Raw genomic sequence first — 22,222 nt, forward strand, 5'->3', positions numbered from 1 at the left:
CAGGGACAGCGCCGGGGGGACACGAGGGTCCCGGGGGGGGGGACAGACTCACCCTCCTCGCCGGGGACACTGGCGATGACACCGAGAGATGCGGATTTGGAGCGGGACCAGCCCCGGGAGCTCGGCCCGGCCCGGGGCGCCGGGAGCCTCCGAGCGTCCTCCTGCCAGCGGGGACAGCGACAGTGGCACTGCCACCCTCACCGCCCTGCCAGGGTCCCTCCCCGACACTGGGGAAAGCTGCTCCTGGGGACAGGGCTGGGAAGGAGCGTCCTGGTCCCAGAGACGCTCCGGACAGCGGCAAAGCCACCCAGGATGAAGGCAAAGGCACAAGGACAATGACAGAGCCACCAGGGCTGTGGCAAAGCCACTCAAGATGATGACAAAGTCACTCAGGACAATGGCAAAGTCACTCTGGGCAATGGCAAAGTCACTCTGGGCAATGGCAAACCACCAGGGCAATGGCAAAGCCACCTGGGATGATGGCAAAGCCACCCAGAGTGACGACAGGGTCACCCAAAATCATGGCAAAGCCACTCAGGACAATGACAAAACCACTTGGGGTGATGACAAAGCCATCAGGACTGTGACAAAGCCATCAGGACTGTGACAAAGCCACCCAGGGTGGATGGCAAAGCCACCAGGATGCGACTTTCTCACAGTGACCCCTCTCCGGGGGTCCCCTGTCCCCCCCCCTTCCTCCAGCTCAGGTGGGTGCTGGGTGACCCCCGGGGTGACAGGAGTGTCACCAACCTGTGCCCGCTTCACATCGGCCTCGTCCTCCTCGTCCTGCGAGAGCAGCGAGTCCAGGTCCTCGCTGCTGTGCACCAGGGGGGCTCTGCGGGGGTCCCGGCGGCTCCGGCTGAGCCCCCCCAGCTGCTCCGCGCTGGAGCCGAGCTCGGAGCTCCCGCTGGGCAGGGGGGACACGGGGACCTTCAGCTGGGGGGACACCCCCAAACCCAAACCCCAAACCCCCAAACCCTCGAACCCCAAATCCCCAAACCAGGTCCCCGAGAGGTGAGCGGGGACTTCGGGGTGTCCCCGCTCATGCAGGATCCCAATCCCTGGATTTGGGGTCGGGGACACAGGAGACCCCTGGATTTGGGAGTTGGGGTCGGGGGGATGGTGACACGGGGGTCCCCCGTACCTGAGGTGGCCGTAGCCCGGGATCCCCCGCGGGTCCTTTCCCGGCTCCCAGCTGTGCCGGCGGAAAGGATCCAGGGAGCTGCGGAGGGTCCCGGATCTGCGCAGGGACACGCCGGGGATCCGCTCTTCCTCCTCCTCCTCCTCCTCATCCCAGGCCGTGCCGGACTCCAGGACGGACACGCAGCGGCGCCTCGGGAGCGGGACCCCCTCGGGGACCCCCCCGCAGGGCCTTGAGGCGATGTTGGGGGGCTCCAGGGTGCTGGGGGGCTCCAGGGTGTTGGGGGGCTCCAGGGTGCGGGGGGGCCGCTCAGGGCCGGACGCTGCGGGAAGGGGGCGTGGAGGGGTCGGGGGAGGGGACCCAGCTCAGCCCCAGATTAATTTTGGGGGGGGTCTCAGCCGAGCTTTGCCCCCACCAGCCCCCCGGAGCAGGGGGGACATTCCCGTTCCCGGCCGGGTCCCCGCGGCGCCGGAGGGTCCCCAAACCCCCCCGGGGGGACCGGGACACTCAAACCCCCCCCTCGAGCCGAGCTCTCCTGGTTACTCATTAAACTGCCAGGAATTTGGGATGAGAGCGGCCGGGAAGGGGGATGTGGAGAGGGAATGGGAATTGGAACACGGGAATGGGAATAGAATGGAATGGAAATGGGAATGGGAACGGGAATGGGAACTGAAATGGGAACGGGAATGGGAATCCCCGCTCCTGGGAGACCCCTCAAGGATGCGGCTCATTCAACTCCCCAAATTTCTCCTGAGGGGAAGGATGAACCCCCCGGATCTCGGGAGAGGGGGCTCGGGGGCCTTTAGGGGGACAGGGCGGCACCTGGGATCTGGGATGGGGCCGGGAGAGGTTTGGGATGGGATCTAAGGTGTGATCTGGGCGGGTTTTGGGATGGGATCTGGGGGATTTCAGCCTGGCCATGGCGCCACGTGAGACTGGCCTGGGAACCCCCTCCCCAAATCCCGGCACCCCTCCCAAAATCCCGGCACCCCCGAACATCCCGAGCCGGCTGCTCCTGCCGGGACCACGCTCCCCACTCCTCGCCTCGATCCCGGTGGATCCCGGGCTGCTCCCGCTGCATCCCCCCGATCCCCGTGCCCAGCCCACGGCTCCGGTCCCACCATCCCCAAATCCCGACACCATTCCCGGGCTGACACATCCTGCCTCGGCCCTGGCCACACTCACCCCGCTGGGGACAGGGAGGGGACTGGGATGAGCTGGGATGAGCTGGGATGAGCTCAGCCGTTTTCCTGTTTTTACATTCCCAGCCCGGTCAGCTGATTATAAAAAAACCGCTTTCCTTTGTGGATCTGCCCTTGGATCTGCCGGGGATCGGCCACAAACGGGGAATAATAAATAGGGAATCATAAAAAAATGAGGAGCGGAGCGTGGCCATCGCTCCAGGGCAGCTCCCGAGGGAAAACCGCAGCCACGGCTCTTCCCAGGAACCCGCGGGGGGATTTTGGGGCTCCCGGGCTCATCCAGACGCAGAAAAACGAGCGGGATGCGCGGGAGCTTCCCAGAATCTGTTGGGAATCTCAAGATGCGAATCCAAGCTCAGGAGTTGGCTGGGAAAGGGACGGGATCCTGCAGCGGCTCCCCCCAAATCCCAGTCCTGAGGCAACCCCCGAAATGTCGGGAGTGGCGGCTCCGCTGGGTTTGGATCCCGAATTGGGATGCGGGAACAGGAATTCCCCAGCACGGGAATTTCGGGAGCTGCTCCGGCCAAATTCATCCCTGGAGTGGGATCGGCTGTCCCCAATCCCGGGGTGAAAGGGCCCTGGGGACCCATCCCGCCCTTCCCAGGCGCTCTTTGGACCCTCCCGGGATTCCCGGAATGCGGGAATGGGGGCAGCGGCGGCCCCAGGGGCTTTCCCTGGACACCATCGGGGAACAACCCGCGGCCATCCCGGGATTTTGGGAGCGGCCGGGACACGGAGCCAGGAGGGGAGAGGGAGCGGCTCGAGGGCCGTGACCTCGGGGTGACCTCGGGGTGACCTCGGGGGGCCGGGGGTGTCTCCCCGAGTCCCACAGGAGAGGCCTGGGGGGAGTCCCGTGTCCCACCGGAGTGACCAGGGAAGGGGCTGGGGGGTGGCCCTGGGGTGGCCACTGAGGTGACAGTGGGACCTGGGGGCTCAGGGGGGGCTCTGGGAGGCTCGGGCCATCCCCAGGTCACCCCAGGTCACCCCAGGTCACCCCGGACCTACCTGCGGGTGATTGGGGGGGGGGGGTGAGCTCCGTGCACCCGGAAATTCCCAATTCCCGAGGTCCCGGCCCTGCGATTCCCGGTTCCCAGCCCGGAGATTCCCGATTCCCGGGGTCCCAGCCCGGCGCCCCCTCCCCCTCCTCTCCCGCACTCCAAACAAACCAGGAACCACTTGGCGAACCAGATCCTTCTCCCTGTTAACCCTTTTCCCGCAGATCCGGGGGTGCCGCTCCCATTCCCCAAATCCGGCACCGCTCCCTCTTCCCCCCTCCCCCACAGCCCTCGGCACCCCCCGATTCCCTTTCCCAGCGGTTTTTAGGGATCAGGAACAGCCCCCCCCGGGTCCCCCCCGGGGTCAAACTGCCCCTTCCTGACTCCAGGAGATCGTTCCCATGGGATTTATGGATAATTCAGCGGTGGGGAGGGGCTGGGCACCCCCAAAGCGCCGCAGGGCAGCGTTGGGGGGGGGGGGGGGGGGTGACTCCGTGCCTCAGTTTCCCTGCCCCAAAGGCAAGAATTCCTTCTCCCCCCTGGAGTATTCCCACTTTTCCATCCCGTGCCGGCAGAACACGGCATCCATGGGGCTGAATCCCAAATCCATGGGGTTGAATCCCAAATCCACGGGGCTGCCCCCCCCCATCCCCACCTTGTCCCGGTTCCGGACGGATCACACACCTTGGACAATTCCAGCACAGCCGGATCCAGGCGGGATTTCATTTCCTAGGAGAAGCCAGCATGGAAAGAGTCAATCCCGGCTGGATCGGCTCCATCCCGCTCCGGAGGCACCTGCGGGCTCTCAGCACCCCCGGGGGGAAGCAATTCCCACCTAGCAGGAATATCCGGGAGAAGGAAAAGCTCCGGGAGCGCGGAGAGCTCCCGCAGCCTCGGCTGGGGTGTCCCGGGGCGGGGAGAAACCCCCGGAAAATCCCAAATTCCCCAGCCCGGAGCCACGCGGCCCTCGGGCTCCGTGTTCCTGCTGGGTATTCCCGAGGATTTGTCCCTCTCCGGGAATGCGTTTGTTTAAACAATCGGGCGGAACGGGGACCTTTGCGCGGGATTCGGGAGGTGCCAGGAGGTGACACTGCCCCAATCCTGAGCGCTCCCGAATTTCTCCAGGGATTTCCTGGGGGCGGGGGGGGGTCTCAGGCTCCAGGGCAGGGATTGAGCCTTTCCCCAAGGTTTTGGGGTTAAAGTTTTGGCTCCGCGTTTCCTGGTTCTGTGGGTCCGCCCCGGGGCCCTCCCCGCCGTGCTTGTGTGCACAAACCTTTGGAATTAGGGTGGGATTTGGGAAGTTGGGGTTTAAGTTCCTGAACGGCGGCTGGAATGGGACCTTGGGGTCCTTTCCCAAACCCAAGCAGCGATTCCACGGCGGGACAAAAACTCCAAAGAGCCGAGCCCCCAAAATGCCGGAAAATATCCCAGGTGGAGTCAGAGACTCCCGAGGTCTTTTCCAACGTGAGCCATTCCATGATTTCCAAGGGGATTCTGGAACTGGCTCCCCCTCACCAGGGGGTCTCATCCTGCTCGCCCCCACAGCTCCACCTCCCGAAATCCAGGACCAGCATTCCTGGTGCCAGGATTTGGGATACAACAGGGACAACTCCTTTTCCCAACAAAACCTGCCCTAAATCCCAAGGAAGGAGCCACCTCCGCCCTTTACCCGTCCGAAATCCCGTGGGAGTGGCACCAGGAGCCAGATCCCGGTGGGATCATCCTTACCCCTCATCCCGGTGAGGAGATTCCCGGAGCTCCGCTCCCGTCCATTCCCAGGAAGTCCCGGATCCCACCGGCAAGTGAGGGGTGGGATCCGGGGGCGAGGAATTCCAGCCCGGGGACAAAGGGACACTGTTCCCTCTGGATCTCCAGCCACCAACACGGAATTCTTGGCTCTGGGGTGGCCCGGAGCCACCAAATATTGGGATTTTTTTGGGATTATCTCCAAACGTTCGCACCCAAATATTGGAACTTTGAGCCAGCAAAATGCAATCTTTTATTTTCCATGGAATATCCGCAATTCCAGCAGCGTCACACGGAGAGAAATCGGTGTCCGGCATCGCAGCAGCTCCGGAGGGAGGACCCCGCCATCCCAGTGATCCCAGCACCTAATCCCAGTGATCCCAGTGATCCTGGTACCCGACCCCAGTGATCCCAGTGATCCTAGCACCCAATCCCAGTGATCCCAGTGATCCCAGCACCTAATCCCAGTGATCCCAGTGATCCTGGTACCCCATCCCAGTGATCCCAGTGATCCCAGCACCCAATCTCAATGATCCCAGTGATCCTGGTACCCGATCCCAGTGATCTTGGTACCCGATCCCAGTGATCTCAGTGATCCCAGCACTAAATCCCAGTGATCCCAGTGATCCTGGAACCTGATCTCAGTGATCCCGGTGACCCCAGTGATTCCAGCACTAAATCCCAGTGATCCCAGTGATTCCAGTGATCCCAGCACTCAATCCCAGTGATCCCTGTATCCAAACCCTGTGATCCTGGTACCTGATCCCTCTTATCCCTGTGGCCAATCCCTGCAGGAATCGCAATTTTACTCCCGAACCACCCCCCAAAAAAAAGAATTCCCTGCATGCCTATCAACGACATTCCCACTCCCAGCATTCCCTCCCAGCCCATGGATCCAACCACCGGCGCTGGGAAGGGACCCTGGGAGGGGAAGAATCCCTGCTGGGATGGAATCCATGGGAAGGGGAGCCTTGGGGAGGTGCTGGGTCGGCTCAGATCAGCGGGTAGGAGGCGTAGCTGGCGATGCCGCAGAGGTTGGAGGCGTTCCGGGCCATCCGGATGTATCCCGAGTCTCCAAACCACACACCCCAGCTTCGGGAACGGGGAAAAGACACAGGGAAAGCTCAGTGCTTGTTCCTAAAGGAGCAGGTGCCAGAATCCTGCAGTTCATGGAGCCCTTGGGGCTGGAAAAGGCCTTGGGAATCCACAAATTCCAACTGTCCCCAAGTGCCACATCCGCATGGATTTGGGCAGCTCCGAGCAGGAAATCATGGAATTATGGAGAGGGTTGGGCTGGAATGGACCTCATGGATCATCATTCCAACCCTTCCACGGGCCAAGGAGCACCTGGGCAAGGCCCTGAGGGACAAGGTGGGAGTTTGTGGGATTCCAGGGCTGGGAATTGGACTCTGATCCTTGTGGGCCCCTCCCAGCCAGGAATGTCCTGGGATTCCCTGTGGATGCCCAGGGTTTACCTGTTCTTCACCAGCCAGTATTCCTTGTTGTCCAGGGAGCCGTATCCCACCACCAGCACCCCGTGGTTCACCTCCTGTGAGCACTGGGGGTCATCAAACACCCCTGGGGAGGGAAAAAATCCCGGAATTCCAATCGATCCCAGCTTCCCTCCAGGAATCCACCCCCAGCCTCCCAAATCCCACCCGAATTCCAAAGGTTTCCTCCCAACGAGGGAGGGTTCCGGGGTGACAGATTGGAGGAAGGTGGGAAGAGCCCCAAGGACCTCAAAGCCATCCCATCCCAGCCTCCCTCCAGGAATTCACCCCCAATTTCCCAAATCCCACCCAATTCCCATCTGGAGCCCTCACCAGAGTGGTACAGGAAGAAGCTGGGCCGGGTGGCATCGATGGCCACGGCCACGGGGCCCACGGTGGCCACGGCCTCCCTGAGAGCGGCCTCGTCGCCCTGGGGCAGCTCCAGGAACCGGGAGCAGGAGGCGGCGCGGGCTGAGGCGTTGTAATGGCACGTCCCGTTCTGCTGGGAAACGGGAATGGGGAATGGGAATGGGGAATGGAAATGGGGATGGGGAATGGGGATGGGAATGGGAAATGGGGAACGGGAACAGGAATGGGACAAGGGGAACGGGAATGGGAATGGGGAATGGGGAATGGGGAATGGGAAATGGGGAATGGGAAATGGGGAATGGGAAATGGGGATGGGGATGGGGAATGGGGAATGGAAATGGGGAATGGGGATGGGGAATGGGGAATGGGAAACGGGAACAGGAATGGGACAAGGGGAACGGGAATGGGGAATGGGGAATGGGGAAGGGGAAGGGGAATGGGAAATGGGGAACGGGAACAGGAATGGGAATGAGAATGGGGAATGGGGATGGGAAATGGGGAATGGGAACAGGAATGGGAAATGGAAATGGGAAATGGGGAACGGCAATGGGGATGGGAAATGGGAATGAGACAAGAGGAAACAGGAATGGGAAATGGGAACAGGAATGGGGAACAGGAAAGGGAAATGGGAACGGGAATGGGGAACAGGAAAGGGAAATGGGAACGGGAATGGGGAATGGGAATGTGGAACAGGAATGGGAAATGGGAATGAGCCTGGGGGATTTGGGAATGAACTGGGTGGAAATGGGAATGAGCCAATGGGATCAGGAATGAACCAGCAGGATCCAGAGCATTCCCAGATGCCCACCCGGGCCCCTCCAGCCCTGCACTTCCCTGTCCTCGGGTTGGTTCGTTTCCCACAGGATTCTCAGCCCTTTTTCCTCAAAAACAGCACAAAAAGCCCAACTATTGGTTCCCAATCCCAACTAAACCAGTACAAGCCTCCATCCTCATCCTCCTCACCCCTAGATCCTCCATCCTCATCCTCACTTTCCCTGGAGTCTCCATCCTCATCCTCCCTACCCACAGATGCTTCTCATTCCCTCAGGATCCCTCTGCAGCTCCACGTTTGGAGAGTTAAATCCCACTTTTTCTTGGCTCCAGCTGTTGTTGCTCTGACCCATTTCCCAGGATTGTGTTTTCAGGAGCCTCCTGACCCATTTTTCCCTCCCCTCCAGCTCGTTGCCTAAGAAATGGTGAAATAACCAGGTAGGAATTCCAGCTCCTGGTCCAGTCACTCCCCTCAAAATAATCCCAAAGTTCCTGAGATGGGTTTGGATCCACCAGGAAAAGGTGACAGGGGGAATTGGATGGGAGAGGAGGAAGGAGAACAGGACCAGGGCGAGCTGCCGAGGTGTTTCCACACGTTTTCACGGAAAACAGTTTTTCCAGATTTGCCACCTGAGCCGTGTAGGGATAGGACGCCTCGGACTCGATGCCGCCGTTGTCGATGATGTACTGGAACGCCTCCGTCATGAACCCCCCGGCACAGCCCTTGTTCCCGTACATCCCGGAGCAATCCACCAGGTTCTGGGCGCTCAGCGACACCAAATTCCCGGTTTTCAGCTTCACCTGCGCTTCCAGAGCTCCCACGGCGCTGAAAGCCCAGCAGGCTCCGCAGGCGCCCTGGGAAGGAGCCGGGAGAGGCTCGGGAGCTGAGCCAGCAGCAGCCCGGGGCAAGGCTCACCTGGCTCTGCACCTCACCTGGTTCTTCACCTCGGTCACGCAGCCTTTGTCCCGCCAGTCCAGCGCCTCCGGGATGTCACCGACCGGCCGGGATCGGGGCTGGAATGCGGAATTCCCACGGCGGCGAGGACGAGCCTGGAGCCCCGTCAGCGACGCCGCCACCTCCTCGCTGGTCTGGAGGGGAGGAAAATCGCAGAGGGTGATTCCAGCTCTCTGGGAACCCCACCTGAGAGCTTCGGGTTTGGGGGATCCTCAACTCCTTGTATTTCCAGATTTTCATCAGAAAAGGAAAAGCTCAGCTCCAGCTCCTCAAATCCCTGGATGCTGGGTCATTAAACCCCCCTCAAACTTTAGGACATAGAAGAGGGATGATCCATAAATATCCCAAATGACCAGGAAGGCTTTGAGTGCCCCAAATCCCGCCCCAAGGATTTCCTCACAGAATTCCAGACGGAATGTCCCTGGCTGCTCAGGATGGGCTGAGGGGGATGTCAGGAGTTCTCCCACCCCGATATCCCGGAATTCCAGAGGGCTGGAAGCTGCTCCTTGCACCCACCATGTCTCCCAGGTGGTTCATGCCCAGCGTGTAGGAGCGAAGCCCCAGGGAGTGCTCCAGGTTGTGCAGAGTCACCAGCCACAGGTTCTTCTCCCACGTCAGGCGACGGAGAGAATCCTCCTGGAATTCCATCGGGGCCCTGTGAGAGCCAGGATGGCCCCTCGGAGCCATCCCACCCCAGTTCATCCCAGTAAAGGCTGTTGGGAGCCCCACTTGGATCATCCCTGGGGACTGGCCGTGCTTGGAAGCGCCATCAGATCTTCTCCGACCGGGGGTCACCCCCCAGGAGAGCCCCAGAAAAATCCTGGGATATTCCCAGGACACTCCTGGCACATTCCAAGACACCCCCAAGAAACATCAGGATCCCTTGGACACCCCCAGCTCCTCCCTGTGACATTCCCAGGACATTCATTCCCACCTGGGGCTGATATTTCTTCCCGTAGGATTTTTTCCAGAGCTCCCAGTGTCGGTCCAGTGCAGGGTCAGGGTGTCCCAGTGCCAGCACCAGCAGGGCCAGGAGGGTGACAGGAGCCAGCGGCTCCATCCTGGGATTCGGAGTGGGAGAAGTGAGGGCTCGGAGCCGGGACTGACCCCTCGGTGACAAATCCGGTCTGGGCAGGGAGGTGACAACACCCCGGTGACCCGGTGATGCCACTGGTCCGCCCGGACACGCATCCCCAAATTCCCTGGAGGGGAGAATCCGGGAGCCAGCCCCGTGTCCAGGGACAGGCCAGGACACATCGGAGCCGCCCTGGCCTGGGGAACGCTCCTGGCACCTGCTGGGACAAACCCATGCCCGAAAATCCCCAAATTCCCAGAGTTTACCCAACCACTGCCCTCCAGAATGGGATACACCGGCAATCCCACAGCCCAAGTGGAGATCTGGGATAAGACAGACCCCAAATCCCCATAAATCCACTTGTCCCAGAGTTCTACTTCCTCAAAGTGCTCCTAGGCGGGGATTAAATCATCCAACCCACCCGAATTACCTCAGGAAGCTGCTCCGGGGGGATTCCAGCACCGGGGGGGCTGGGGACGGGGATCAGGGACAGAGCCAGGGATGGATCCCAGCGCTGGCACTGCGGGATTTGGGGCTGGCACTGCAGGATTTGGGGCACTCGGCACCGGCGCTGCCGGCAGAAATCACGAGCCAGGAAATGAGGGAACGAGGAACCGAAACCCCGATTTCGAGTTCACTTCAGATCCGGGGTGGGCAGCGGGGCCAGAGTCCCGGAAACCACGCGGGGAGGGAGGAAGGGAGGGAGGGAGGGAGGGAGGGGGATCGTCCTTCCAGCGCCTCAGAAATCCGGGATGGATTTTGGGAGTTCCAGGTGGGAATGGAGAGAGGACCCAGCCCCGATCTTGGGGGAATCATCCTGGTTATTCCCTCTGAGATGGGAAAATTGGGATGGGAAGAGGATCCAGGTTAGGATCGGGAGACACGGATATTCCCACTTACTCCAGCCAAACCACAGACAGAAAAGGTTCATCCACGTGGAATTCCCAACCGAGTCCAGCTGGAGTATCCCAAAGGTCCCCACAAGGGACACGAAGATTTGTCCCACCCCAGGGGAAGGAATTCCTTCCCCAGATCCCCGAATCCCACTGTCCCTGCAGCCAAGAACCAGAACTGGCCCATTTTGGGTATTTTATCCAAAATTTATTGGTGGGAAGCGGAGGGGGGCTACAGGGACTGGGTGGAATTCCCGTCTCCGTGGCATCCCGGCACGCTCAGTGCTGCTTCCGCCGGAACGAGCAGCCTGGGGGAGCAAACACAAAACCTGGGAATGCTGCAAGGACTCTGTGTCCATGTGGGAACGCGAATTCCAGGTCTCCCAACCCGAATTTTGCAGCTGAGGGCTCCCAAAGCAATTCCAAACCCCTCTCTGGGACTCCAAACCCCCTTACCAAAATCCCAAATCCCCCCTACCCCAAGGAGGAACTCAGCTCCTCCCAGGGTTCCAACTCCCTCCAGTGGGATCCACAACCTCCCCATGCCCTGTTCCCCACCACCCTGGGGTCCCAGAATTCCTCCCAGACCCCCCAGTGCCCTCCCATCCCCACGGAGCATCCCCGGTGCCCTCCACCCCCTGGCGGGTCACCCACCCTCGGTGAGCCGGGCCTTGCCCCCCGTGGGCTGGCACAGCACCGTGGAGCAGCCCACGCAGAGCACCACGGTCTGGGCATGGCTGAACACCGTGGTGATCTTGTAACAACCTGCGGGGGACAACAGAGGACATTAGTCACCGGGGGACCCCGGGATACATGAAGGGACACCAAAAGGGACCGCGACACACACGGAGGGAGAGCCCGGCGGGACACAGGGAAGGGCACGAAGAGACACCGGGACAAGGGGAAACACGTGGAGGGACCGCGGGACACAGGGAAGGGCAGCGGGAGAGCGAGGACAAGACCGGGACACACGGAGGGACACGAAGGGACACGGGGAAGGGCCCTGCAAGGCCCTCGGTGCCCACCGGGGCACTTGACGTCCATGAAATAGGAGTTGGGGCTCTGAACCAGCCGCTTCTTCTTGTGCTTGCGCTTCTCCTCCTCGGGAGAGGGGTGCAACAGGTCCTTGGCGAGCTGCGGGGACACCGCGATCGGTCAGTCCTGGAGACACCGCGATCCCCCCCGTTCCCCTCTCCGTCCCCTCACGCCTCTGACGCCATCTTGGGGCACCCCCCTTCAGTCTCCTCGACCCCAGCGCCCCTCGCGCCCCCGGCCCCGCCGCCCCCCCTGCGCCTTCCCCGAACCCTCCCGCCCCTCGCTGGCTCCGCCGGGCGCGGTCCCGCGGTTCCCTCAGGGGCGGCAGAGCCCGGGCAGGGTCGGGCCGCACTCACAGGCATGGCGGCAGCGGCGTGAGGGGCCGGAAAGGGACGAGTTCAGCCCCGGAACGCCATTTCCGCTGCGGGGCGGCCCCAGGGGCGGAAGTGAGGCGGGGCCAGCTTTGGACTGTGGGGGTGTTGACGACATATTGGGAAGGTCGCTCACTTAGCCGCCTTCTGGGACGGTTTTTAAAGTTTTCGTCACCCTGGGGAAAGCTCCTCATTACGACCATCTGGGACGGTCGTTTTAATTGTCGGAACTTGGGAAGGTGCCTCCTTCTCTGTATGGTCGTTTTTTGTTTCTGCCATTTTGAGAAGGTCCCCGCCTTGCCGCCATCTTGGGGAGGCCGTTACACGTCTACCATTGTGGGAAGGTCATTTGAAACAGCTGCCATCTCGGGAAGGTCATTTTGGGCGTGGCATTCGGTGTAGTGACGTGATAGTATTCCGGTGGGTGACGTCACCAGGGCGTGGCGTCACGGCGGAGGGTGGGGCCGCAGGCAGGCCCCGCCCGGGGGGCCGGGCCGGTCCCGGTGGCGGCGGGCGGCGGCGGGGGCCATGGCCAAGGCCTACGACCACCTCTTCAAGCTGCTGCTGATCGGGGACAGCGGCGTGGGCAAGACGTGCCTCGTCATCCGCTTCGCCGAGGACAACTTCAGCAGCACCTACATCTCCACCATCGGTGAGTGGGACCCCGGGAACCCCCCGGGACCCTCCCCCGGGACCCCCCCCCCAACTTGGACCCACCGGGATTCACCGGGACCCCCCAACCCGGGACCCACCGGGATCCCCCAATGGGATCCCCCCAACCTGGGACTCTCCGAGACCCCCCAGGAACCTCCGGTGGGACCCTCCCTAACTGGGAAGCTCCGGGATTCACCGGGACCTCCCAATGGCACCCACCGGGATTGTCCGGGACTCTCCTGCTGGGACCCCCATCCTGGGACCCCTCCGGGATGTCCCAGCCGGGATTCACCGGGACCCCCCTCCCTGAAATCCCCCGGGACCCCTCCCAGAACCCTCCACCCCGGGACCCCACCGGGACTCCCTCCCTAGGACCCACCGGGGCCGCCATCCCGGGATTCAGCCGGATCGACGTCCTGGGACTCAGCAGGAACCCCCAAATCCCCCGGACCCCTCACCGTGCGGTCCCCACCCTGGAGCTCACCAGAACCCCCCACCGGGACCCACAGGGACCCCACCGGGACCCTACCGTGTCCCACCGCGACCTCGGTTCTTCCCAGGAACCTCCAGCCCGGAACGCCCCGGGATTCCCCTTCCAGAACCCCTCCTTCCCGGATTTTGCCCCCTCCCTTTCCCGGGGAGCCAGATGGTTACTGGGCGCCGGGACGCCGGCACTGGGAGCACTGGGAGCACTGGGAGGGGACCGGTTCCGTTCCCCACTTCCAGTGCCCCCCATCCTTTTCCCCAGGGATCGACTTCAAGATCCGCACTGTGGATATCGATGGGAAGAAGATCAAGCTGCAGGTCTGGTGAGTTTTGAGGGAGAGGGGGGTCAGAGGAGGGGTGGGAGACCCCCGAATTCCCCCCAGAATTCCCAAAACCGCCTCGTTTCCGCAGGGACACGGCAGGACAGGAGCGCTTCAAAACCATCACCACGGCCTATTACCGCGGAGCCGTGGTACGGGGAGGGGGCTGCAGCCCCAGGGAGGGTCCTGGGGGCGAGGACCCCACCCCAAAACCGCGGGCAGGGGGTCCCGGCCCTCCCCTGACCCCCGATCCCCCCAGGGCATCGTCCTGGTGTACGACATCACGGACGAGAAATCCTTCGAGAACATCCAGAACTGGATGAAAAGCATCAAGGAGGTGGGTGGGGAGATTTTGGGGGTGCGGCGGGGGTCGGGGTCGGATCGTGGGGGTCCTGCCCGTGTTTCCCCCCCCTCCCCAGAACGCCTCGGCCGGGGTCGAGCGGCTCCTCCTGGGCAACAAGTGCGACATGGAGGGGAGGCGGAAAGTGCAGCGGGACGCGGCCGAGAAGGTGGGAGGGGGCTCGGGGGGTGTCGGGGGGGCTCTGTGGGGCTGGGAGGGAGCCTGGAGGGGTCCATGGGGCTGGGGTTGGGGGAGTTCTGTGGGGCGGGAGGGTCTGAAGGAGTCTGGGGGCGGCTCTGGAGCTGGGGGTCCTGGGGGGGCTCTGGGGGCTGGGGGATCCTGGGGGGCTCTGGAGTTGTCCGTGGGGCCGGGACTGTGGGGGCTCCGTGGGACCGAGGCTGTCTGTGGGACTGAGGGGGGTCACAGGAGGGTTGGAGGGGGCTTCGTGAGATTGGGGGGGGGTCACAGAGGGCTGGAGGGGCTCCGTGGGGATCACAGGGGGGTCGGGGTCCCTCAGCTGGCGAAGGAACACGGGATTCGCTTCTTCGAGACCAGCGCCAAGTCCAGCGAGAACGTGGAGGAGGTGAGGGGGGGAGTCCCGGGGCGGAGGGGCTGCACCCCCAGATTTGGGGGGACTCTTCCCCCGCCCTGAGCAGCCCCTGTCCCCCCCAGGCCTTCCGCACGCTGGCACGGGACATCCTGCACAAATCCTTCCGGAAAGCCGTGAGTGGGGCCGGGATTGGAGGGCGAGGGGGCAGGCGAGGGACCCCCTGCGCCCCCCCTGACCCCCCCTGTGTTCGCAGCCCCCCGGCAGCAGCAGCAGGGCCCTGCTGGAGCCCGGGCCCCCCCGAAAGGCCGGCGGGAGATGCTCCCTGGGATAGGGGCTCGGGACCTCCCCGAGACCCCCCCGGGGCAGCGCAGGCGCCTCTCCGGAGGGATCTGGGGGGAAATTTGGGGGGGATTTGGGGCTGCCCCCCCTCCCCCTTCCTTGTGCCATAAAGCCCCGCTGTGCCTTGTCCCGGCTCCGGAGTCTCTTTGAGGGGGGTTTGGAGGGGACGGAACCGGGTCGGGTTCGCGATCAGGGTCGGGATCAGGATCGCGATTGGTATCGGGACCGGGGTCGGGATCGGGACCGGGATCGGGACCGGGACCGGGACGAGCGGCGAAGAGCGCACGCCCACAGCTCCAAACTTGGCCCAGTACCACGCCCACTCTTATAATCACGCCCCTATATCCTGCATATTTCCACCCCTAATTAAACATAAACCACGCTCCTAATTAAATATAAGCCACGCCTCAATTAAGCATAACCACGCCCATAAAGTTCAATCCACGCCCCTTTGCTCCCTTCAAGCCCCGCCCCTCTTTCCCATTGGCTGAGCCCGGCGCCCCCGCCAGGCCCCGCCCATCCCGTTCCGGTACCCCCGGCACTTCCAACATGGCGGCGCCGCCGTCGCGGCGGGGCCGGGCCCGGTAGTTCCCGGAGGATCGCGGGGGTTCCTGGGGATTTTCGGCGGATCCCGGCTCCCCGATGGGGCCTGGCGGCCTCGCGGTGCTGCTGGCGGTGCTGAGCGCGGTGCCGGGCGGGCTGCGGTGAGCGGGGACCGGGGGAGACCGGGAGGAGGGAGGGAGAGGCGGGCCCGGTGCGGGGCCCTCACGGCAGCGCCTCTGTGCCCACAGCCCAGCGGCGGCGGCGGCGGCGGCGGCGGCGAGCGAGGAGAGGCCCGGTGAGCAGGGCCGGGCCGGTGTTGGGGACGGTCCCGGGGGGCTCGGGCCGGGTCTGGGAGGCTCGGACCGGGATTGAGGGGCTCAGACCGGGATCTGGGGGGCTCGGACCGGGATAGATCCGGGGCTGGGAGGCTGAGACGGCGGGGATCTCTCCGGTATCGAGGGTCTTGGTTCGCGTCTGGGGCTCTGTCCGGTCCCCCATAACGCGCTCCCCCGCAGCGAGCCCCGCGGTGGCCACGCCGTGCTGGCGAGTGGAGCAGTTCGTGGTTGCCCAGGAGTGCACGCGATGCTCCGGCTTCGAGATGGTGAGTGCGGGTCCCCAGGGGTCCCCCCCCTTGCCCCGGGGGTCTCTCCCTGACCGACCCCTCCGTTCCCCCGTTGGCAGAAGACGATCCCGGCCTGCGGCTCCACCGGCTTCATCGAGAGGATCAACTGCGCCTCGTCCCACCGGGATGAGTACAAGAGGTGGGATCGGGGCCGGGAATTCCTGGGGGGATCTGGACTGGCAATTCCGGGGGGATGGCGACTGGGAATTACCGGGGGATCGGGGCTGGAAATTATCGGGACTGGGAATTACCGGGGGATCTGGGCTGGGAACTCCCAGGGGATCGGGACTGGTCATTCCTGAGGAATCGGGACTGGGAATTCCCGAGGAATCGGGGCTGGAAACTCCTGTGGGATCGGGGCCAGTGCTTCCCGGGGGATCGGGGCCGGTCCTTCCCGGGGGATCGGGCATTCCCACGGGCTGTGCTCCGCAGCTGCCGCTCGGCCGCGCTGGAGGCGCAGCGGTTCTGGCGCTTCGTGGGCTCCGCTCTGGGCGTGGCGGTGGCGGCGGCGGCGCTGGTGGTGCTGCGGCAACGCGTGCTGGACCGGCGGGCGCTGGAGAAGGTCCGCAAGCAGATCGAGTCCATTTAGCCAGAGGCTCCCGAGGGGTTGGAGCCGGGAATTCCGCTCACCCGGAGCGGCCGGAGGAGAAGCAGCCTCTGCCTTGCTGCCCGGACCTGGAATCCTGCTGGGATCTGCCTTGGGAGAGCATCCAAGGGATCCCCCGGAGCAGGATGTGGAATAAATCCTGGTCACTGCTCCCGGAGTGAGCTGTGTTCGTCCCTTGGGGGGAATCCCCGTCCTCCCAGCACTGGGATTTGCTCTGGGATCATTCTGGGTGTCCCCAGGGTTCCACTCCAGGAGAGGGATGTGGAATAAATCCTGGCCATCGTTCCTGGAGCGATGCTGTGTTTGTTTCTTTGGGGGGATCCCTGTTTCCACCAGCACTGGGATCTACCCTGGGAACCCACCCCAGGAGCAGAATGTGGAATAAATCCTGATTAATGTCGCTGGAGCAGCACTGCAATGTTTGTCCTTTGGGGGTTGCCTCCCATTCCCGATCCCCCGACATTCCACGGGGTGCAAACAGAGTGTGAATTTATTCTGGAGTGTTCCCCCATCCTGAGGTCTCCCAGTCACATCTCATCCCCACGTCCCCGTGTCCCCGTCCCTACGTCCCGCCTGGAGGAATTGCTCCCTGGATCCCTCTGGGGGGCGGGAATCCCATCCCAAGGCTCCCCACCGGCTCCATCCTCCACACTGGATCCCGGCTCTGGCCCCGACGTCCACTCCGGTAACGGGGATTCTGCGGCCGGTTCCGGCTCCCGCCGGGTCAGGATGTTCCTGGAGATCACTGCGGGAACAGGGAATGGGGTGGGCAGCGCTGGGGAGGGGAGGGGGAGCTGCCCTTACCCCTAATCCCGGCGCTCCCGTTACCTCCGGTGGGTCCGAGGCCGTCCGGGCTGCCGCCCCGGCGGAACGGGCTGGAGTTGGGCAGCAGGATCAGCCCCAGCGACAGAAACAGGATCTGCGAGAGGAGAGGGATGGGAGCCGTGAGCCCCGGAGCGGGGCCGGGGCAGGGTCCCGGGAGGGTCCCAGAGAGGCCGTACCAGGACACAGGTGCCGGTCTGGGCGGGCTTGGTGGACGTTTCCTTGATCAGCGCCTGGAGCTGCCGCAGGAGAGACCTGCGGGAACGGGGGTCAGCTCCGTGCCCATCCCGGTGTCCCTCCCCGGTGCCCCATCCCGGTGTCCCCCGTGCCCACCCCGGTGTCCCCCGCGCCCACCCCCGCGCTCACCCGTTGCTCTTCTCCAGCTCCTGGACCTTTTTCCGCAGCTCCTGGTTCAGTGCCGAGCACGCGGCCGCCCTGCCCGGACAGAGACAGGGACAGTGATGGGGACGGGGGACACACCTGGGCACGTCGGGATAACGGGAACATCGGGAAGGGGTCGGGATAACAGGAACACCGGGATAACCGAAATGCCGGGATAACGGGAACGCCGGTCCCACCTGCTCTCCAGCCCGTCCAGGTATTCCTTCTTCCTCCGCCGGCTGTCCTGCGCCGACTGCTTATTCCGGATCTTCCTCCGCACCTTCTTCAGGAGCCGCTCCTCAGCCTGGGGCACGGAGGGGTCACTCCTGTCCCCCCCCCGCCCCTCCCGACCCCCCGTGTCCCCGCACACACCTGGGTGAGGGGCAGGTCCCCGGGCAGGGTCACCCCCTCCTGCGCCAGCAGCCGCTTCTCCTCCTCCGTCAGCCGGAGCTGCGGGACAGGGATGGACTGGAGGCTCTGGGGGTGAACTGGGGGGGTCCGGGGATGAGCTCGGGGGGGTGCAGAGACTCACGGTGGGCAGGGGCTCGGGCTCGGGGTGAGGGCACAGCTCGATGCCGGGGAGCAGCGTGGGGTACAGGGGAGTGCTGAGGTCACAGACCACCTCCAGCAGCACCGGGGGGGCCCCGTCGGGCCGGGGGGGCTCCGGGCTGGTGCCGAGGCCGCAGGCGATGTCGGGGTTCACCGTCAGCCCCAGCAGCTCCTCGGCTCCGCTGCCCTGCGGGGATACCGGGACACGTGAGGGGATCCCCGGGACATCCCGGTGTCCCCGTGGGGGTCCTGCCCACCCGCGCCGCTTCCACCCCCACTCACATCATCCTCCGGGAGTGTCAAGGTCTGGAAGCCCAGTACCGGCACCAGGAGCGAGGGGGGATCCGGGAAGGGCCCGTCCAGCTCCGGGAGCTCCGGTGCCTCCATAGGAATTCCCTGGGGACCCCCCGCGGGATCCCTCGTGCCTCGACTCCCGGGAATGGACCCCCTGCGCCCCCTCCTCGGGGTCACCACCACGGGCCCCGGTGGTGCGGCCGCCTCCGCCCGGTGCCGGCGCTGGGCACCAGGATCTCCGGGATCCCGGGGAATCCAGCCAAGTCCCGCCCCGTGCCGGGAAGGGCCGGTATCATCCCTCCCCCAGCGGGGCTCGGGGCTCCGGCCGCCCTACCGGGGCACCAGGGGCATCGGGGGGCGTGCGGCAGCCCCCGTACACGTCCCGGAGGGTCTCGCGGGGGCACCGGGCAACGGGGCCGGACCGGGGGCAGCTCCGCTGCGGCCGCCGGTGTCTCTGGACCGGAGGCGGTGCCCCCCGCAGCCCCCGGTAACGGAGTTCTGGGGCGGAGGAACGGGGGGATGCCCCCGGTAACGGGGTCCGGGAGTGCAGGATCGGGGGGATCCTCCCGGTAACGGGGTGCGGGAGTGACACGGCGGGGACACGGAGAGTTCCCCCGCCCTGCCCGGCCGAGCGGACACGTGCGCGCTCCCGGGGCCGCGGGGCCGCGCGTACCCCGCTCGCTCTCCATTGGACGCGGCGCACGTCAATCAGCGACACCACGGGGGATTCCGCCTCACTATTGGCTGGGCTGGCGGCCCCGGCCCCGCCCCCCGGAGTTCCCGGGACGCGGTTGGGATGCGGCGAGGGGTGAGTGCGGAGGAACGGGGGGAACGTGGGGAACGGGAGGGAACGGGAGGGAACGGGGCGTCCCCGTCCTCGGTCTCGGCCCTCCGTCCCTGTCCTCGATCCCAGTTCCGATCCTGGTCCCGGAAAAGCCGACCCCTGACTCCCGATCCCGGTCCCGGTTCGCAATCTCGGTTCTTGGTCGTGGTCCCAGTCCCGGTCCTTGATCCCGATTTCCGTCGTGGTCCCCGGTCGCAGTCCTTGATCTCTAACGCGGTCCGTGGTCTCCAGTGCCCCATCCCGGTCCCGGAAAAAACAGTTCCCGATCCTTGATTCCGGTCCTGGTGCAGGAAACCTGGGTCCTGATCCCGGTCCTGGTCCTTGATCCCAGTCCCAGTCCTTGATCCCAGTCCCGGTCCTTGATCCTGGTCCCGGTCCTTGTTCTCACTCCGGGTCCCTCCCCGCCGCCCTGTCCGTGTCCCGGGGGCCCCGGGCGGGGGGGTCGGCGCCGGGTGAGTCACTGGGGCCGGGGGGCGGCTCTGACCGGCCCGTCCCGTTCCAGCCCCGCTTGCCGGGGATGCGCAGCGCGGCTCGGAGCTTCCCCGGCGTCGGGCGCTGAGCTCCGGGAGCACGATGGACACCGGCATCGGGGCCGCGCTGGCCTGGAGCCCCGGGGCGGCCTCGCAGCCCCCGCCCGGGCTGGGGGTGAAGTTGGGCTCGCTGGTGCTGCTGCTGCTGCTGCCCCTCGCCTGTGGCCTAGCGCCCCTCTGGTGCTTCCGACAGCCCCCCGGTACCGGGGGTCAGGGGGCTTGGGGAGTCTCAGGGGTTCGGGGAGTTCGGGAGATCCCGGGGAGTGGGGGACTCAGGGGTTCAGAGGGTTCTGGGGAGGTTGCGGGGGGATCTCAGTGATTTGGGGGAGGCCTGAGGGGTTTTGGGGGTGTGGGGGACCCCTGAGGGGGTCGTGGAGTTGGGAGAGGCTGGGGAGTCTTGGGTAGTGGGGGGGTCTGGGGGGCTCATGGAGTTTGGGGGTCTCAGGGTTCTGGGGAGTCTGAGGGTGTCCCTAGGGTCTGGAACAGGCTGGGATCAGAGCTGTCCCCACCTCAGGGCTGTCCCCAAGGGGCCTCTCAGGGTGCAGGGCTGAGGGAGGGGTCTTGTTGGGGTCTCAGCCCCCCGATTTCCTCCCCAGACCCCCGCAGCCCCATGCTCAGCCTCGTGAGCTGCTTCTCCGGCGGGGTTTTCATGGGCACCTTCCTGCTCGACCTCCTGCCTGACTACCTGGGCAGCATCGCTGCGGCGCTGGAGGGGCTGCGCATCACGGTGAGACCCCCGGGACGCCACCAGGCGCCTGTCCCCGTACCTGTCCCCATGGGTGTCCTTGTCCCCACGGGTGTCCCTGTCCCCACGTGTGTCCCTGTCGCCAGGATCAGAGTCAGCAGCTGCGGCTACTGGGAAAGGGGCTGGTGAAACGGGAGGGGGTGGCTGGGATGGGGACAGTGAGGATGGGACAAGGACACAGGATGGGCACTGCAGGGGGGACATGGAATGAGGTGCTGGGGTGACGACAGTGAGGACGGAACAACAGAGGAGACAGTGGAAACAGGGACAGCAGGGCCAGACCGGTGCCAGTGGAGCAGCCAGAATGGTGACAACATCCCCAGAGCCACCAGGAACCCCTTGTGTCCCACATGACTCATGGAAAGATCCTCCCCCTGCCAACAGCTTCCCCTTCCCCGCTGACCCGTGCCCTTCCCGCAGCTCCAGTTCCCTCTGCCGGAGTTCATCCTGGCCATGGGCTTCTTCCTGGTGCTGGTGCTGGAGCAGGTGACGCTGGCACAGCGCGAGCTGTCGGAGCCCACCGAAGAATCGCGGGCGCTGCTGCCCAACGGCTCCATCCAGGCCGCGGTGCCCGTCGGGCCCGGAGGCTCGGTGGGCTCGCCGGTGCCGGTGGCCGGTGGTCCCGGTGCTCTGCGTGCCGGGGCGCTGGCGCTGGCGCTGGCTCTGCACGCGGTGCTGGAGGGGCTGGCGCTGGGGCTGCGTGAGGGCGACGCGGCCGCGCTGAGGGTGCTGCTGGCCCTGCTGCTGCACAAGGGCGCCGTGGCCTTCGGGCTCTCGCTGGAGCTGCTGCGGAGCCGCCTGCGGCCGCCCGTGGTGGCCTCGTGCCTCGTGCTCCTGGCCCTCATGTCCCCACTGGGCGTCGGGGTGGGCACGGTGCTGGCGGCGGGCGCGGGCCCGCGGCAGCGCCTGTGCCGGGCCGTGCTCGAAGGGCTGGCGGCCGGCACCTTCCTCTTCGTCACCTTCCTGGAGATTCTGCCCCAGGAGTTGGGGGTGCCCCAAAATCGCATCCCCAAGGTCATCCTGATCCTCGCCGGCTTCGCGCTGGTCAGCGCCATCCTCTTCGTCAAGGGATGAGATTCCCCCCCCCCGCCCCAGCGCGGGATCCACGTCCGCGGAGAATCCCACGGAATTCATCTGTCCCCCTGCATCCTCTTTTCCAAAGTGCCAAAGTGCCTCTCCCATCCCCGTGCCTCAGTTTCCCTCTCCAAACTATCCTCTTCCTCAAGGGGAGACCGCGCCTGGCCTGGGATCCCCCATTCTCGCTCCTGGAATTCACATCCCACCGTGCACCCCCTTTTCCCAAGTGCCAAAGTGCCTCTCTCAGCGCTGTGCCTCAGTTTCCCCATCTGCACAAGGGATCGGTGCTGTGACCCCCCCCCTCAGGAGCCCGGGAGGGGGTGAGTGTCCCCCCCCCCCCCATAACCACAAGTGCCCTTACGGACTCCCCCGAATTTGGGGGTGTCGGATGAAGCAAATAAAGGACTGAACCCAAAAGCTCTGCCTCTGCCTGGGGAGGGTGGGAATGGATGGAATTTGGGGTGTGTGCCATAGCG

General features: G+C 64.7%; 7 protein-coding genes across 10 annotated transcripts; 3 read left to right on the forward strand and 4 right to left on the reverse strand.

Moving 5' to 3' along the window:
• Positions 1 to 410: 410 nt before the first annotated feature.
• LOC148220773 (uncharacterized) lies at positions 411 to 2,222 on the reverse strand. Its single transcript, XM_088181014.1, has 3 exons — positions 2,111 to 2,222; positions 1,145 to 1,463; positions 411 to 907 (listed from the first exon to the last, which is right to left on the reverse strand). Exons 1-3 carry the CDS (start codon positions 2,220 to 2,222, stop codon positions 535 to 537), a joined length of 804 nt encoding a protein of 267 aa, XP_088037140.1. The 3' UTR covers positions 411 to 534.
• Positions 2,223 to 5,306: 3,084 nt separating this feature from the next.
• LOC106862353 (cathepsin S-like) lies at positions 5,307 to 10,378 on the reverse strand. Of its 3 annotated transcripts, XR_015798635.1 has the most exons (9): positions 10,175 to 10,378; positions 9,604 to 9,730; positions 9,186 to 9,305; positions 8,648 to 8,803; positions 8,345 to 8,569; positions 6,908 to 7,073; positions 6,560 to 6,662; positions 5,800 to 6,176; positions 5,307 to 5,542 (listed from the first exon to the last, which is right to left on the reverse strand). XR_015798635.1 is itself a non-coding variant. In XM_088154698.1 (8 exons), the coding sequence occupies exons 2-8, from the start codon at positions 9,727 to 9,729 to the stop codon at positions 6,077 to 6,079; spliced, it is 996 nt and encodes a 331-aa protein (XP_088010824.1). In that variant the 5' UTR covers position 9,730; positions 10,175 to 10,378; the 3' UTR covers positions 5,307 to 6,076. The 3 variants fall into 3 exon arrangements, 2 of the variants coding, with proteins under 2 accessions (XP_088010824.1, XP_014746796.2); XM_088154698.1 differs by having other exon boundaries at positions 5,307 to 6,176; XM_014891310.2 differs by having other exon boundaries at positions 5,307 to 6,176; positions 9,604 to 9,796; positions 10,175 to 10,357.
• A 445-nt stretch (positions 10,379 to 10,823) lies between these two features.
• Positions 10,824 to 12,170, reverse strand: RPS27 (ribosomal protein S27). Its single transcript, XM_014891301.2, has 4 exons — positions 12,029 to 12,170; positions 11,663 to 11,771; positions 11,292 to 11,402; positions 10,824 to 10,945 (listed from the first exon to the last, which is right to left on the reverse strand). Exons 1-4 carry the CDS (start codon positions 12,032 to 12,034, stop codon positions 10,917 to 10,919), a joined length of 255 nt encoding a protein of 84 aa, XP_014746787.1. The 5' UTR covers positions 12,035 to 12,170; the 3' UTR covers positions 10,824 to 10,916.
• A 150-nt stretch (positions 12,171 to 12,320) lies between these two features.
• RAB13 (RAB13, member RAS oncogene family) lies at positions 12,321 to 14,859 on the forward strand. Its single transcript, XM_014891300.2, has 8 exons — positions 12,321 to 12,695; positions 13,446 to 13,506; positions 13,595 to 13,655; positions 13,763 to 13,840; positions 13,923 to 14,012; positions 14,361 to 14,426; positions 14,516 to 14,566; positions 14,647 to 14,859. Exons 1-8 carry the CDS (start codon positions 12,572 to 12,574, stop codon positions 14,722 to 14,724), a joined length of 609 nt encoding a protein of 202 aa, XP_014746786.1. The 5' UTR covers positions 12,321 to 12,571; the 3' UTR covers positions 14,725 to 14,859.
• A 150-nt stretch (positions 14,860 to 15,009) lies between these two features.
• JTB (jumping translocation breakpoint) lies at positions 15,010 to 16,910 on the forward strand. Of its 2 annotated transcripts, XM_014891268.2 has the most exons (5): positions 15,010 to 15,436; positions 15,524 to 15,570; positions 15,791 to 15,876; positions 15,957 to 16,036; positions 16,330 to 16,910. In XM_014891268.2, exons 1-5 carry the CDS (start codon positions 15,375 to 15,377, stop codon positions 16,484 to 16,486), a joined length of 432 nt encoding a protein of 143 aa, XP_014746754.2. In that variant the 5' UTR covers positions 15,010 to 15,374; the 3' UTR covers positions 16,487 to 16,910. The 2 variants fall into 2 exon arrangements, with proteins under 2 accessions (XP_014746754.2, XP_088010825.1); XM_088154699.1 differs by having other exon boundaries at positions 15,957 to 16,469.
• An 88-nt stretch (positions 16,911 to 16,998) lies between these two features.
• Positions 16,999 to 19,633, reverse strand: CREB3L4 (cAMP responsive element binding protein 3 like 4). The gene is made up of 9 exons (XM_014891267.2): positions 19,289 to 19,633; positions 18,539 to 18,880; positions 18,240 to 18,443; positions 18,080 to 18,157; positions 17,905 to 18,011; positions 17,693 to 17,761; positions 17,506 to 17,581; positions 17,333 to 17,423; positions 16,999 to 17,249 (listed from the first exon to the last, which is right to left on the reverse strand). Exons 1-9 carry the CDS (start codon positions 19,631 to 19,633, stop codon positions 17,032 to 17,034), a joined length of 1,530 nt encoding a protein of 509 aa, XP_014746753.2. The 3' UTR covers positions 16,999 to 17,031.
• Positions 19,152 to 22,163, forward strand: SLC39A1 (solute carrier family 39 member 1). Its single transcript, XM_014891265.2, has 4 exons — positions 19,152 to 19,358; positions 19,897 to 20,124; positions 20,521 to 20,651; positions 21,090 to 22,163. Exons 2-4 carry the CDS (start codon positions 19,968 to 19,970, stop codon positions 21,741 to 21,743), a joined length of 942 nt encoding a protein of 313 aa, XP_014746751.2. The 5' UTR covers positions 19,152 to 19,358; positions 19,897 to 19,967; the 3' UTR covers positions 21,744 to 22,163.
• The last annotated feature ends 59 nt before the right edge of the window (positions 22,164 to 22,222 follow it).

This window comes from Sturnus vulgaris, chromosome 31 (assembly GCF_052056855.1).
Source record: "Sturnus vulgaris isolate bStuVul1 chromosome 31, bStuVul1.hap1, whole genome shotgun sequence".
Classification (NCBI taxonomy): domain Eukaryota; kingdom Metazoa; phylum Chordata; class Aves; order Passeriformes; family Sturnidae; genus Sturnus; species Sturnus vulgaris.